This window comes from Pangasianodon hypophthalmus, chromosome 18, assembly GCF_027358585.1.
Source record: "Pangasianodon hypophthalmus isolate fPanHyp1 chromosome 18, fPanHyp1.pri, whole genome shotgun sequence".
Lineage (NCBI taxonomy): Eukaryota > Metazoa > Chordata > Actinopteri > Siluriformes > Pangasiidae > Pangasianodon > Pangasianodon hypophthalmus.
The window spans coordinates 13,814,645-13,830,671 of NC_069727.1; the positions used below are offsets into that span (position 1 = coordinate 13,814,645).

The 16,027-nt window shown below is 40.0% G+C and overlaps 1 protein-coding gene across 4 annotated transcripts in view; it reads left to right on the forward strand.

Moving 5' to 3' along the window:
• The window catches only part of tbc1d22a (TBC1 domain family, member 22a), a 168,527-nt gene that overhangs the window by 103,663 nt on the left and 48,837 nt on the right, over positions 1–16,027 (forward strand). For all 4 annotated transcript variants that reach the window (XM_026923074.3, XM_026923078.3, XM_026923077.3 and 1 more), the window contains one exon: positions 1,115–1,190. In XM_026923074.3, coding sequence (XP_026778875.1) covers positions 1,115–1,190 — 76 coding nt within the window. The remainder of the gene's footprint in view (positions 1–1,114; positions 1,191–16,027) is intronic.

Consider the following 16,027-nt stretch of genomic DNA (forward strand, 5'->3'; position numbering starts at 1 on the left):
TGTGTAGAGATATTAGTTTTTCTAACAGTTACTGCTTGACATTTAATCTTCTGAAAAAAAAAGACACATGAGGGTCATTAATTTACCAATGTTTGGATTACCTGGGGTGGCAAGGTGGCTCAGGTCATATGATCCAAGACTGTCGATCTCAACCCTTGATTGATTATGATGTTAGCTTTTTTTCTGCAACAGCAGAGTCAGGCCGAATATCATAAACGGTAAAGCCGTCTTTTCTCAGTAGTACTTCTGATTTGTGTACGGATAAGTGAGTTCTCACCATTTCGCTTGAGACCTGCTCATGAGCACACACTTCACTCTTGCACCCAGTCTTCTCCAGCAGCCCTGTAATTGCTGTGAATGATGGGTGTTCAGCCACTATTGTTTATCAATATCGCCGTCTAGCACTGTGAGCACAGTATTCATCTTCCTTAACCCTCTGCATGCGGTAGTCCACTTTCTGAGGCAGCGGGAAAATGCTGCTAGGTCAACAGCTAGTTGGCATAGAAATCGGCAAGGGGGGAGATGGAAGTGTGGAGCAGGATTCCTAAGTGGCTGTCTGGTCATGAGGGCCGGCGGCACATGCCGAAATGAATGTGGTAATTATGCTGCACTGTGGGCCACAGGACCATGATGAATATTATCACTTAATTATGGGGCTCACTATTCCCAGCACGCAGCTACACTCACTATGGCCATCCTGCTTTATGTGTGTGTGTGTGTGTTTGTGTGTGTGTGTGTGTGGTATGGGCAGTTATGTGCTTGGTACACAGAAATTGACTATACCCACAGGCCATTGTGTTTGTGCGTCTTTGTGAGAGGGATCGAGAGTGTGTTAACAGTGTTCTTGATGGTCCTTTTCCCATGACCGTCATTACGCTGTAAAAATCCCTGAGGCATAAAGACATTATGAAAGCATCACTAATGGATTCTGTATTATTCGATCAATGATTTTTAATTGCAGGGATGTAACTGAATTGTAAACAAGCTCTCCACAGGGACCTGTCAGTCACGACATCTTCATACCTCAGTCTAAAAAAAAAGAAACAATCTAATAATGATCTGTTAGCTAGAGCTCTGCCTGAGTTGTATTTGTTTCTCTCTTTTTCGTCTTTAGGACAACTATACTTTTGCCCAGCCGGGGATCCAGAGGAAAGTGAAAGCTCTGGAGGAGCTGGTGAGCCGAATCGATGGTAGGTTCTGCCAGTCTCTGCCTCTGTATGTCTGTCTGCTGCTGTCCTCTAATTTTTACTCGTCTCCTTTATCAATCAGGTATTTGTCAATCATAGTAAGTACTGTTGTTTATACAAAACAAAATTTTTATCCTTAAGATCTATTTTATAAGTAGAAAAATGTAAAGTACTAGGCTGGTGCCAATGTGTGAAATATCCCATGAGCCATTTACAGCCTCAGTTGCTCAGCAATGATAGTACTGTTGGGGAGGGGCTTTGTGCTTATGTATAATAATGATAATAATAATAATAATAATAATAATAATAATAATAATAATAATAATAATAATGAAGAAGAAGAAGAAGAAAAGGATGAACAAGAAGCACAGTAGCTGTGTCTCATTTCTTTGGTAATAGAGATGGTGTCGTTCAACACTATCAGGAACACAACAACATTCAGACAAATGCTGTGGGCAGCAAAGCCACACGAGCAGAGCAGCAACCGTGCTCGACCCCATAAAACCATCCTGTACGTGCCCAAGATGAGCGCATATCCTCCCGTCTCCGTAGGTATATTAATATTTTGTGGAAAAGTACATGAACAGGCAATCTTTGATTTCTGGTCAAATGTTTTTCTATGTTTGTTATGCAGCCTGTGGATATAAAATAACAACTCAGTTCTGGTTGGCTAAGCGCTAACTGGGCTTGCTGTCGCTATGGTTACCACACAAAAGACGGTGTATGAAAAGCTGTGCTGAGCAGAAATTCTGACTTTTCTTATGGGAAGCAGAGAGAGACAGGTGGAGTGGAGAGAGATATGCCTGCCGTGTCTAAAGCCCTTAAAGCTGTGGACAGAACGTTTTATGGGCAACAGCACTCGACAAAATATACTATGCAGTCAGGCGACCAACAATCCCAAGTGAATAAAGTAGTACAACAAAGATTTAAAGGCACAATGTGTATATGTTTACCGAAAAAAAATCTGACTTGGCCATCTTATGCATTCATTCTATGCATTTGAATAATCTTAAGTATGGGAATGGGAAATGGGAAAACTTTTGAGTTTTCAAAATACATGCCATAATATGCAGCTTCAATAAACCTGCTACATTTTTATTTTGATTATTATTATTATTTTTATTAAGGCTGTGGTGTTTACTGCTCTAGGGCAGCGCTTCTCTATCTGCTTATGTTGCATATAAAAGATATCAGATTAACGGCGTGAATTCAAAGATTTCTTGAAATCCAATAATGCTTTTAATTTTAAAAGATACCGTCACTTCATAATGCGCTGTCCTCAACAATCTGGCTCCTGCCGAAACCAGATGTCTATCTGTAAATGCACTCGATAACAAATCCCCCAAAATAAGTCAAAAAACAGAAACAGAAGACGTATAATGCTTCCCAGTGCTTCCTGTCATTCTGCTGACTACACATAAGTTGCCTACTCTAAATTGCAAGGTTTATAGTCTCATTTTTTTTTTTTTTCTTTTCCTCTCCACATTTCTTGCCCTCGCTCCTTCAGCCTGAGTGTCAGACTCAATCAGCGCTGCAGTGGTTTGGCCTTTGCAGAGAGCGCTGCTGCCCTGCTGGGGAAAAGCCGAAGCCACTGGAGCATAAGCTCTGCTCATTACTTTCTATTAGGTGGCCATAATCAGAATTGAATGGCCACTTCTCAGAGACAGACCCTGCTCCTGCACTGTGCTTCGGCACCCGGGCCTGTCTGCTCAGCCCGCACTGAGTTCAATGATGCTTTCCATTTTGGGAGAAATTCGAATGCTTGCATGTTGGCGCTATTTCTTTCTCCTTGTATATGTATACATAAGAGAGTGTGCATTTTCCCCAGTTTTTTTTTTTTTTTTTGGAATGGCGTTATTTCCTTTCTGCTCTTTTTTTTTTTCCTACAAAAAGAAGATCTGTTTGTGTGCTGTATGCGTTACTAAATTAGGCTGACCCTGTTTATAAGTGAGAGACGTTCTCTGGCGTTCAGAAGCTGTCCATCATCAGTGCTTGGCTGCAAAAGCAGAAGATTGTCAAGCAGGAAGTAACCCTGTTAACTGGAGAACAGATCTTTGGTTCAGGAATGGTTAGCATTTATGTTTTTTGCGTCAACGATTAATTGTCTTAAAGTTACTATTGAACAAATTCACAAGAAACAAGAATTAAAAGTCAGAAGTAAGGTCAAAGTCAAAAGGTTTTTTTTTTTTTGGACCTGCTCTTACATTGCTTCCAACTTTACATCAGTGTTTGCTCTCACTCTTTATTAAAGTTTTATTTTAGCCATTCACAGAAGTACATATTTTGAAAACTGACTATTTGTTGTTTTCTTTTTGAGCAATTATTTTCCTTGTCAGCCTCAAGGAAGCCCCGTATAGCACTGTATAAATTAGTCTGGCTTAAGGCCATGTACATCTTGCACCAGTCTGATGCGTTACTTAGGACACACAGGCCTTTAACTACCACTCCAAATAAGTATGTTACTCAATTTAATACATACATGTAACTTTTTTTAGTAAAATATAAAATATTATCTTCATAGATACTATGCACAATAACTGGAACATTGCTCCTGCATGAATTGTCTTCCAAAAATAATTTTACAGCACTGATGCTTCAATGTCATTAGTGGTAATTAATGCTAAGTCATCATATGTAACTTAACTAACAGCTGTTATGTATAAATTAACAGCTGTTCATTTATAGGCTCTGATAGCAGTGTAAAGTTGCTAGTGTTCGACTTGTGTAATGATACCATGGTCGCTGCTGGTTTCAGTTTTGGACAGAGACATTATTTTATAATCATGTTAGCCCAGATATCCATTCTACATGCTGTGTTGTAATTCAGATTATGAAAGTTTACCACGCTTGCCTGGCTTAGTCTGGGGACATGGTTTGTTGAAACTCATGGATGCTTTATGTGATGTGCCAGCATCGCTGTTGTTAAACCATGAAATGCCACTGTAAATGTCCAACTGCTGTACTGCACAAAGTCATTCATCCAGGACAGGAGTCACTTTTCATAAAATCTTTACAAAACTGGGCCTAGCTTACTGACACGCTTGTGAAACATATACTGTGTTATAACACACGTCAAATAAAACACAGCGGTGCATGCTGTTATAGGAAAGTAATCAAAGACACAGTGGTGTGAGCGAGCAGCCAGAGTGAAGCAGAGCTACTGTTATCGTCCAAGTGATTATTTTACTCTAACAGCATGTCCTGAAGTTTTATTCCTCTTCTACCACAGCGATTTGCCAGCAATTCCAATTTATAGTTTATTGTTAAACTACACATCATATTTTTAACTGTTTATTGTTACAATTAATGTTGTGGAACGTCTGCACAACAAGGTAGTCCCTGTTATCGCTTTCTAGGAGCTATGAACAGTCATTTCCTCACCAGGCTTCTTCGAGGGCAGTGTTGAAGTTCAGCTGTCAACACTCCCTTTATTTTCCCCATCTTTTCTTGAGCCGCTTTATTTGATCTCTCCTAATCAAATCTAATTTGACTGAGTCAAATTGGGTGGGGATTTTCTGGTCCTCATCAGATAATCATTCCACTTGATTTAGTCTTGTGAGTCAGAGACCTGTGGTATCTTACATATCAAGTACGTTCACTCCAGAGAGAATTCCAGCAGGTCTGGTTCGTGTTGACCTGCTCCGAGTAAGATTCTTTCCTTGTCGCTCCTGCTATCCTGCAGAGCCTTAGACATTCAGAGAGAAAGTAATGGAGTGAGGTCAAAAGGCACTTATCCCTGTAGTTATTGCCTGTAAATGTTCGCTCCTCTCTCTCCCTCCAGCCCTCCTTCCCTTCATCCCATCATACGTTCCCCATTCTTGCCCAAGGCAGTATCCTGCACTTTGTGTTGTGCCTCTGCAGCACAAAGCACACTTTGTCAAGGTTGAGACAGAGGGTCTGTTTCTCAGCGGAGTTGTTCTTCTGGCTTTTGGACTTAATAAGGCCAGTGGATTAGTCACTCATTATTTCCAAATTGCTCCATTGTAACGGCAGCCAATGTCCGCTTTAATCAGGCTTCACGTCTCGCTCTGTACTTTAGTAGAGTTCGGCGGAAATCAATCAAGCAATCATGTTTTTCCTTTTTTTCTTCTCAACTTCAAACTTTTTTACAAAGGGAGGGTCCCCAGTGAGGGTAGACGAGTGCATTAGCACCAGTTCCACCAGCTCTAATGAAGCAGGGGCTAATGGCCTGAGGCTATCTGAGCTTGGTGAGGCCATGAGGCCCTTATTAGGTTCTGTGCTCAAAGCCCTTGATGTGCAAGCACGCTTGGTTGCAGACATCCACATCCATCACCATATGCCTGTATTCTGTCAGGTGAAGGTGGAGCATGTTGGTCGAGCCCGACATGGCAGCCATGGCCCATGGGAACCTGTGGGATGTCACAAACGGCAACATGAGGGTCTGTAATATCCCCTTTCCTGCCTTGCAACTCTTTCCCTCACTGTGTTCTGCCTCTCTGACCGAACACTCACACACAGCTGTTCAGCCGCAGATGCATGGTTCAGATGCTGACACAACACTTTCGAATGGCCCTGGCACCTCTGAGTGAGAGGAAGTGCAGTAAAATGAAAACCTAACTGACTTCCCAGACTCTTGTCCACATCTGGAACCATCCAGTTCCCAGCTTTGTGCTGGTTAAGAAGTTAAAGCAACTTGAAGCCATTGGGAAATGTTGAAATAAGCATGCCTGTATACATGATGCCATACATGTCATTCAGTATTGTTCATCCTCCTCCCCCTCTGCTCTAAGCATCTCAGAAATGAAGACCTCCCTTCTCCGTCTAGGACACTATGGTCTCATCATTATTACATTGTTCTCTTTTGTAGCAGTGTACCTGCATATCAGGGAAACACTTAAGCTGTGCAGTGCTGCACAGTCTAGCCGTTTCTTGTGTACACTGCATTCAGGTTTTGTCTGAGAGGTGCTTGAACAGAACTGATATTACAAAATGGCAGTGATTACTATGCAAGTAAATTGCACCCATTTGCACACCGCTTTTACATCTTGAGAGCAGTTTCTGCTTTTTTTATGAAACATTTTGCAGCGACCAGAATTTTGCCTTGATTGTGGAAAACATCAGGTTAGATTCAGAGCAAAAAAAAAAAAGCATGCATCCTGAAAAACAGACTACACTAGAAATATATGAAAATGGATGAAGTGTTCTGGAAATATAAGAGGTTTAGAGGTGACCTTCTAAACCACTGAGATTGCTTGATTGTTTTTAAAAATATATAAATTTCTATTAGGTTATTTGGTGCATTTTCTGGTCTGGAAGCAGGATGTGATTTCAACTACATAAAACTTAACCACTCGCTTGCCTGTAACAGTGACTAAGCCTTTTAACTTCTGTTATTCCAGTGATAAAGACATATGAGTCATTCTAAGAAGACCTTCTGTTAGCGACAGTTGCGTGTTGCACTGTTGGAAAATGTCCTTGAAAAAATTAACCTAAAAAGAGTGAAAAAAACCTGAAAATGGCAACACAATGTATCACAGTTAATTTATTATTCACTTTTCAGATCTCACTGTTCCTCTGACTTTTCTCTTTTTTATTGTGATTAGCATAGAAGCAACTGTAACCCAGGGCACAGCAGGCCAAGTTTAATGCACACAAAACCAGCTGATTAAAAGTCTGTTTCTGTAGTCCCTGTCAGAGTTGGTACAGCCTCTGTGAGTCACGCTTGGAAGGAATTTAAGGCAGTGTTTGAAATTCTTACCCTCGCGGGGTTAAAGATTCACTCCGCTTTGCCCTCCACCAGTTGGATCTGTTTGCTCAGAGCACTGTTTCCAGAGAGGTCATCTGCTCTTCTGTAGCTCTTTCCCCTGCTGATACTGCTATAACAGAGCACCTGGTGTACAATGGAGGCGTTGTGCAGATTTACAACACTCACTGAATTATACATTGAGAGAGGCTTGGCAGGAGCAGGCCATTTGCAGTGTGAAAGGTAGACATTGAAGTGTGCGTATGATTTTTCTTTTTTTTCCCCCTCTGTAAAGCATATGTATATTTATAGAATAGATACATAGAGCCAATCTTGCCTGCATTTTCAGGGTGATTAAATGTCTGCCTGAGACTACAGTAGAACATTTATATCCCTCCCTTTCAGGTGTTTGGCTCCCTAAAAGTGCTTTATATTTGTCCATATGAATAGTTAAAGATATTTAAGTGTATACTACTTTAACAACCACAGCGCTGTTGAATTCTCAGATCTCGCTGGTCGAAGGTTTCGATTAATTTTAACACCTCGGACAATAGCTACAAGCTTCATGCTCTCGTTCTTACATCTTATTGCTTCTATATAATAACAGCTAATTCACAAGGACATAAAGGATCAAAAACATGCCATAATTTAACAAATAAAAATTTATAATCAATAGTTTGGTGAAGCTTGGATGTGTTTAACATTTATGGAAGGAGTCTCTAGTGTCACAGAGGTAATGCTGTTCTTTTAGGTTTTCCACCATGGCAGAGTCTTTGGAACAGAGGATTTTGCATTTCGCAGTTTCCTGGTAACATGACGAGCTACACTTTTCATGTTATTATCAACTTTGAAAGAGGTCGAAAGGGAAAAAAGAGGTTGGTGAGGGAATGACTGTTTGTACCTTCTACAATGTAATAGATAATGGAATTCATGGAATTTACACAAAATAAAATGTAACTATAAATAGTTAAAAATACGATGAATTACAATTCAATCAACTGCCCTGCTTTACAGTATGTCAGTCTGCATTACACCGCCTCATCATTGATTATTTCCCTACTCCAGAACATCCTGAAGAGTTTTATTCCTTACATAGCACCATGCGCTTCTTCTCAAACTACAGAAACTCTTTTCTATTGAACCACTTCTGCTACTACCTCAGGGAGCTGCGCAGTTATTAAATATACACTTGTTTACAGGACACTGGTAACTGGTATTGTGGGTAATTGATGAATTCTGTTCTATGGTATACAATGTTCACTGAAGGACATTCTGTACTTTTTAGACTTAAGGGAAAGAGCTGCTTTTTTATTCCGAAGCTGATGGATTGCTTGTATTTTAGTATAGATGGCTGTCTCTTAGGGGAACCATATGGCAGATGGCTTTCTGGGCGCTCACTGCGTACTACTAAGTTTATCGCTATTGTGCGTCGCTACAGGCAAACTCATCAGGTTTTGCACAGTCTGCGTTTTGCAAGTACCATTCTGAGACTATATACATCATAACTTAAAACGGGGAGCCAGTAGAATCTGTCATTAAACCACAAATATCTATTGATGTAATGTACTTTCCAAGAAAAGCAGTGGTGCTGGAATTAACCTTCAGTGTGCTCTGTGCACAAAAGGTATCTGGTGCGAGCAGTCGGCGTCAGTCTGTTGTAACTTGTAAATATATCTGACCCCCCACTGGGATGTTTACTGATAAACATTTTCTCTCCTGTCTTCATCATGATCTCCTGTCTGACTCGTGACTTCACCCCCCAAACGTGAAGCTGGAAAAGGCTGATGGTGAGATTGCACCAGATCACCCGTTCAAACAACCATATTGATTTTTCCTCACCAGTGCGCCATTTTAATCCGGCTGCCAATTTCCTTCCGGTGACTCTATCTTAAGTTTTAATGAACTGCCTGCACCTCAAAAGCGCCTGGAGTTCTTTCATAAGCCTTTCAAACTCTAACAGTTGTATTGAAACTGAAGTTCCCATTTCTTCCCTCGCCCCTGTGTTTTAATAAAATGTAGGTGTGAATTACCCTCTGCAGACTCCCATAGCTCTGATCCAATTTGAAATATCTTAATATATAGATCTCTGCTAGTGAAACAGACTAGAAAAATTTTTTTATAGAAAAATAAAAAATGGCCACATTGCCATTTTTATTATATTAATGTTGCTGCAAAGACTACAAAGGATCAAGGCTACTAAAGCTGAATTTAGCAACAACAAAGGCTGAAATAGTCACTTCTAGTCATCAGTACAATAGCTGGCCACTTTTATAGTTACACCTGCAGTTATGCAGTTATCCAACCAGCCAATCATGTGGCAGCAGCACAATGTATAAAATCATGCAGATACAGGTCAAGAGCTTCAGTTAATATTCACATCAAACATCAGGATGGGGAAAAAGTGTGATCTCGTTGTTGCTGCCAGATGGGCTGGTTTGAGTATTTCAGTAACTGGGATTTTCACACACAGCATTCTCTAGAGATTACACAGAATACTGCAAGAAACAAAAAACATCTGCTGAGTGGAGAGTCTGCAGGCTGACACACCTTGCTGATTAGAGAGATCAGAAGAGAATGACAAGACTGGCCTGAGCTAACAGGAAGTCTATAGTAACTCAAATAATCACTCTTTACAACCATGGCGATCAGAAAAGCATCTCAGAATGCACAAAACATCAAACCTTGAGGTGGAAGGGCTACAACAGCAGAAGACCACATCAGGTTCCACTTCTGTCAGCCAAGAACAAGAATTTGAGACTGTCACACCGGACAGTTGCAGACTGGAAATAAGATTTTTCTGCTCTTCAGCTGTCCAGTTTGGGTTCTTCTGCTCACCATGGTTTAAAGAGTGAGTATATGAGTTACTGTATCCTTCCTGGCAGCTCCAACCAATCTGGCCATTTTTCTCTAACCTCTCATATCAACAAGGTGTTTCTACTCACAGAACTGTCACTCACTCAGTGTTTTTTGTTTTTCTTACCATTCTGTGTAAACCCTAGAGGCTGTTGTGTGGGAAAATCCCAGGAGATCAGCACTTTTTGAAATACTCACACCAGCCCATCTGGTACCAACAACCATGCCATGGTTAAAATCACAGAGATCACACTTTTTAAAAAGAAATAGCTAGCACATTGTCGGGATGTGAGTCCAGGGTTACGGATATGAATTTTAAACTCAAAAATGGTTTAGAAACAACTTGGAGCTCGCAACTAAGATAGACATTTTACATACATAAAGCAGATTGTGAGTGTTATGGATGTGACATCAGATGGACAGAGGTTATTACAATTTACTATAAATTTCCAGTTTATTCCACTGAAATTGCAGATAACATGGTGAGCATGATGTAAGATATTAACATAACCTAGTACAGATGTTTAGTTTGTCTCTATGTATACATTACAAAGGAAAATCTCTGAAAGAGTTCTTCACGGAATGTAGAAATGCCATGGTTGTGTGGTGAATTATTTTGTAAACAACTGAACAGTAATTAAGAATATACAAAGTTATATGTACGTATTAAAGTTATAGTGTTTTTCCATTTTTTAGTTATATACCTGGACTGAAAACCGTGTAGGTTGTTGTTGATGTTGTTGTTGTTACATCCGTCCGTCTGAGATTCTTGTTAGTGCAATATCTCAAGAACAAGTGGTTAAATGTTTTGTATAGAGTTATCATTAAACTGATTAGATTTTGAAATAGAGCCAAACAGGGTCAAGGTCACAGCAAGATCAAATGTCTGAAGTAGTGTTTCTTCAATATCTTCCTTCTGGTTTGAAGTATATTTTAATGATATTTCAAGCACACAAATTGCTAACAAGAAGGGCTAGACTTTTTTTTTTTACCAGATGCCCTTCCTGACGCAACCCTCCCCAATTTTTATCCGGGCTTGGGACCGGCACTGAGAGCGCAGTGTTGCACGCATGCCCGGTGCGTGGGGTTGGTTCCCTGGCTGGGAATCGAACCTGAACCTGAGCGCTGTGGCCAAACCACTAGTCCTCCAGGGACCCCATTTATTTATTTTATTTATTTCATTTTTTTTTATTGATTGATTTTTAAAAGCATTTTTCTTTTGACCATTTTCAATGGCCAGAATTTCGGTGCAGTGATCAGGTGAAGGATATCTCGAGGAATATTCAGGATTTTGGGATAAATTTGTTTAGGCCTTAATCCTACTGATAGATTACTGAAAGTCGTGGCTGTGTGGGTTGCTATGAATGTGTGAAGCAGTGTCCAAGTTTATGAGTTTGGCCTCTCACTTATGAGTGAAGTCTCTGGAACACAGCAAATGGGAGCTGGGGAGCTCAGCTCGATGTGACCTTCATGGGCCAGCACCAAGATTATTAAGACAAAAGATGTAGGGAGAGAGAGTTAGATGGTGTTGGAGGCGCAGGCATTAAATGCGTAACATTTTATGAAGCTTCAATAAAGGCATGTCACTTCAGCCTTGTTTATTCTTAACTGAAGAGTAGAATGGATTGGCTTGCATAGTGTAACTGTTAGCATATTACACATCATAATCACACTTTTAAACTTCCTCTTCCATATTATTCTTCCTGGCACACAGTCCTAACCCACCAAGCCTCTGCCTCTCTGCCTCTAAAGTGAGTTTACCTTTGCTCTGTGCCTCTCCTCCCAGTATGCACTGGGCCCTGACGGCACAGCTAGACCCACGCTAGCTGGCAAGAAGAGCACAATCAATGTCCATGCTCCCTGCTCCTTAAAAACAGCAGATTCATTGCTCTTCAGCAGCCACAGTCATCTTTTAGTGCCTTTAACTGTGCAGCTCCAGTGAAAATCAACACATCGGGGATAGCACAACACTGGATAAATAAGGACAATGACTCAAACAGGCAGTCACCTTCAGCATGGTGAGGACAGCAGACGACAAAGTCACTTCTCTTTTGCTTAAAGAGGCTTTTTATAAAGGTGAGGCCAGGCTTCCTAGAACACAATTATCTGCTGAATCATTAAAACATTTCACATTTATGCTTTAGCTTTCTGCTCACAGCGAGACATAAATGTTCCCGACAGCAGGCAGTAAACGTTTGTAAGATTTTACCACATTGTTCTCTGCAGTTTGCTTACCTTGCCAGAATTTTGTCTAGGTGTAAATTGAGCTGGTCACTTATAACACTTCTCCATTGAACGGCGCTACCCGCTACGGCTCAGCAGCTAATGCAAACTCAGGGCTATCTGTATCCCGTGTGTTACCATCACTTAAATCCGTGGAGGTTATCGGAGGTGACTTCGTAGACATGAGTAGTACTAGTCAACATCAAAATAAACAATTTTGAAATTAAACCATGCAGATCACATTAGACGTTAACATTGCGTGCGTGTGTGTGTGTGTGTGTGTGTGTGTGGGGCGCAAACGTGCTTCTCTCATATAGAGAACCAGTAAGCATGAGATGCCGCAGTGGACGAATGTGATGAATCTTTAATTTTTAGTAAAAATAAACAGAAGCAAACTTACTTAATGGCTGCCTGTGCTCCAAAACACAGCCGAGTGTGCCAATACTTTCTTTTTTAGTGAGAATACACAGGTATGAGTGTACTAAACTTTACTAAACGATGTTTAAAAAAAACGGCCTGACCAGGGTGTATTCCCACCTTACACCCGATTTTCACAGGATAGACTCCGCTTCCTCCGTGACCTTGACCAGGATAAAGCGCTTACTGAACATGGATGAGTAAATACATTTCTTTCTTTTCCTTCCTTCGCTCCGTCTCCCTTCCCTTCCCTTCTCTTCCCTTCCCTTAGGTTTAACATTTCACAGGATGTTGGCACTTTCTAAACATGTACAGATTTTTCTGATACACTTCCTCTCTTCACGCTTTATTGCTCTTTGTCACAGTTGTTTTTGTTGTTTTATTTATTATTTGAGAAATGTCAAACATGCAGCTCGCACTGTGTGATTTTACTGTAATTAAGAGTGTGTTATAATCCATACTGCTTAATAAGAGCTTACACAGTGTGTGTATAATTCAACTCTACATAATGGTGCAATTAAAAAAGCCAAATGAAAGCAAAGCAGAGTGAAGTGACATGGTGCAAGCGTACTGCAGCTGTAAATAATAAGCAGAAAAGATTTGGCCTACTGCATAGTGTTTCTTCCACGAGCTGTTACCCTTCTTCCTCATTTTCGAAATCCAAATATTCATCTAACATTACACACTTTTAACATAATCAAGAGTGTGTTATAATGAGAAGCAGTTGATGAGAGCCCACAAGCGCCGCACGGCTTCTCCGAGCAAACTCCCCCAAATTTGCACATTGTTTTTTGTTTTTTTTTTTCTTATCTCCTCTGTTTTGCATGAATACGCCAGAGTTCATCAGCATGTAGATTGCTAAAGGTAAATTTATGGAAATGAAAGCACAGCATGGTTTTGCTTTATTCATATGAGGCTGGAGTTTGTTAATGTTGCTTAGGAGCACACATTAACATATTAAGCATCGTGAGAAATGAAGTGGGATCTCTGCAGCGAGGACAGAGCAAGAGTCTCTCAGGCTTGACACTTTATCATGAGTACATTCATTTGGAAACGTTCTGCATGCTCGTACAAGTGGTGTAGACCCGGTTAAAGTTGATGAGGGATCAAGCTTGTGGGTTTAACCTTTTTACGTTTTTTTTTTTTTTTTTTTTTGTGGAGAATTTAAAGCTCTTGGCAGATTGATCCTAAGCAGCTGCTGTTTATTTTGAACTTAATAAAAATGCTTTTGTTCAAATACTAAGAGGAAAAATGTAAACTGTTGAGAGTAGGGTTATGGACTGTCTATAGACTGTCAGCTGCTCTAGTGGATATTTACTAGTATACACCAAAAAAACGAACACCCAAAATAGCTACAATTTTGGGTGACTAATTAACCTGAAATAAACAAAACAGAAAATATAATATTCTCCTCATCCTCCCTGGCCCCGAAACAGGAGAAGAGGAATCTAAGTCTACATTCACACAGCAGGCAAAAGTGACCCAAATCCAATCATTTTCTTCCAATCTTACATGCATGGCTGTGTGAACAGCAAATAAATAAATAAATAAATAATAAAAAAAACCCACATTGATTCTAATATTTTCAATTCCGATTTGGGCCACGTTCGTATGCGGTGTTGAAATTCAATCCGATATGTGGCAATGCGACCTCGGAATTTATGTGACTTTTACATTAATCCGACTCAACATTCATCATAATTTTGTGTTATCTGGAAGGAAAGATGGAGGATAACAGTGAAAGAGGATTTCAGTGATGGGATAGTGAGGAAACGGACCTCATAAGCATTTGGTGTGATGTTGCTGTATAAAATTAGAAGCCACTTAATGTTTGAAGAGATCTCAAAAGAGAGGAGAACCTGGCTGCAGTGCAAAAGGAAAGTGAAAATTTTAAAAGCGAAATGTAAATAAACCAAGGACGCGATCCGAAGCGGTGGCCGTGGCAGAATGATGTGCTCGTTATACAGCGAGATTGAACAGATCATGTGACGCTTTGTTCTTTTGCGCATGCGGTTCAACTTAGGAGCGTGAACTGTTCAGACTAGTGTCATATGTAGGCTACATTGAAAACACAGCATGAACAGCCTAACAAAAAAATTAATTAAAAAAGTCAGATTTGGTCAGTAAATTGGATATGGGCTACTTTTGCCTGCTGTGTGAACATAGCCAAAATAACTGCCACTTATCCCCTACCTATTCCACACACGTTATCACATACCCAATATGTAAAACAAAATAACTAGAACTTCACTAGAGTAATGCTACTACAACAGAGTTCCACTGAAAGCCAGGTTTGGTCTGGTCAGATCTCTTTTCTCTAGCTCTTCTTCTCCTTGTCTTGTATAGACAGGGCTTCCTTGTGCACCTGCTGACGACACTCCATGTACTGTAGCAGAGAGAAATACAGAAAAGAACAAAACATACAACCACATGGAACATTATGACAGACGGGCATAACAGCAGCCTTCTGACATCGTGACAAACGTCATCTCTGCAACCCTGAAGCAGAGACATGCAATATTTCAACGCTGCCAGTATTTACATCCTGATATTTAGCACATAAATCCTGTTAAAATATCACACACACAGTTAGCATAACACTCACAAATAGAAACACATCTATGGAAAGTAATCATAATTTTTTATTATCATTATCATTAATTATCATGCACTCAAAAAAAGGAATATGTGCATAGTCAGATTTAAGAGAAAATATTATATATAGTCTACATTAAAATATTTTAATATAATATGAAAAGTTTTTCATCAAAATGTTAATTCGTTGCTTGTAATAAATTTAATTTAAACAAGTATTTAATCTTCTGGTTTGAATTATGTAGCGTGAGTGTGATCAATTCACGTAGTATTAATGTGATACAGTTATGTTATAAAATCCTTCGAGGATGTTGGCACTGACAGGAGGAAATGACTATACTATTAAATTAACTTGATGTTGCAGTGGGTAATGTTACTGCTTTACCTGGGTTTGATCCTGAGCTCATGATCAGATCGTGTTGGCTGTATGAAAACAGACTGCGATAATGCAACTCAGTTCATTCACACAGAACCGACATACACAATTGAATTAAGTATAATCAGTAAACATTTTTTACCATAATCCTTGATAAATAATAGAATTGTCTTTGCACTTTTATAACAGAAGTCTAAAAGTAGGGCAAAAGCAGCCCTTTAATTGGTGTTGAACATGTACATGTATGACTGGTCTGATTTTTAGACTTTGGGTGCATGGTGTTTATAAATATAATATGAAACCTTTTACTGAGTGAAATGTGTAGTGTTAGTGAATAGGGTTGTCACGGTTTCACAGTTAGTCACGGTGTTGCCACCTTAATTAAAAAGCATTCCCATCTAATACCGTCTATCCATTCTTCTCCATCAAGTTCCTTACTCAAGTAGTTCTCATCTCCCAAAATGTTCACACACCCCTCCCTCTGGACTCCTACTACACACCGATCAGCTGTAACATTAAAACCACCTGCCTAATATTGTGTAGGTTCACCTTGTACCACCAAACAGCTCTGACCCGTCAAGGCATGGACTCCACAAGACCTCTGAAGGTGTGCTGTGGTATCTGGCACCAAGACACTAGCAGCATATAAGTCCTGTAAGTTGTGAGGTGGGT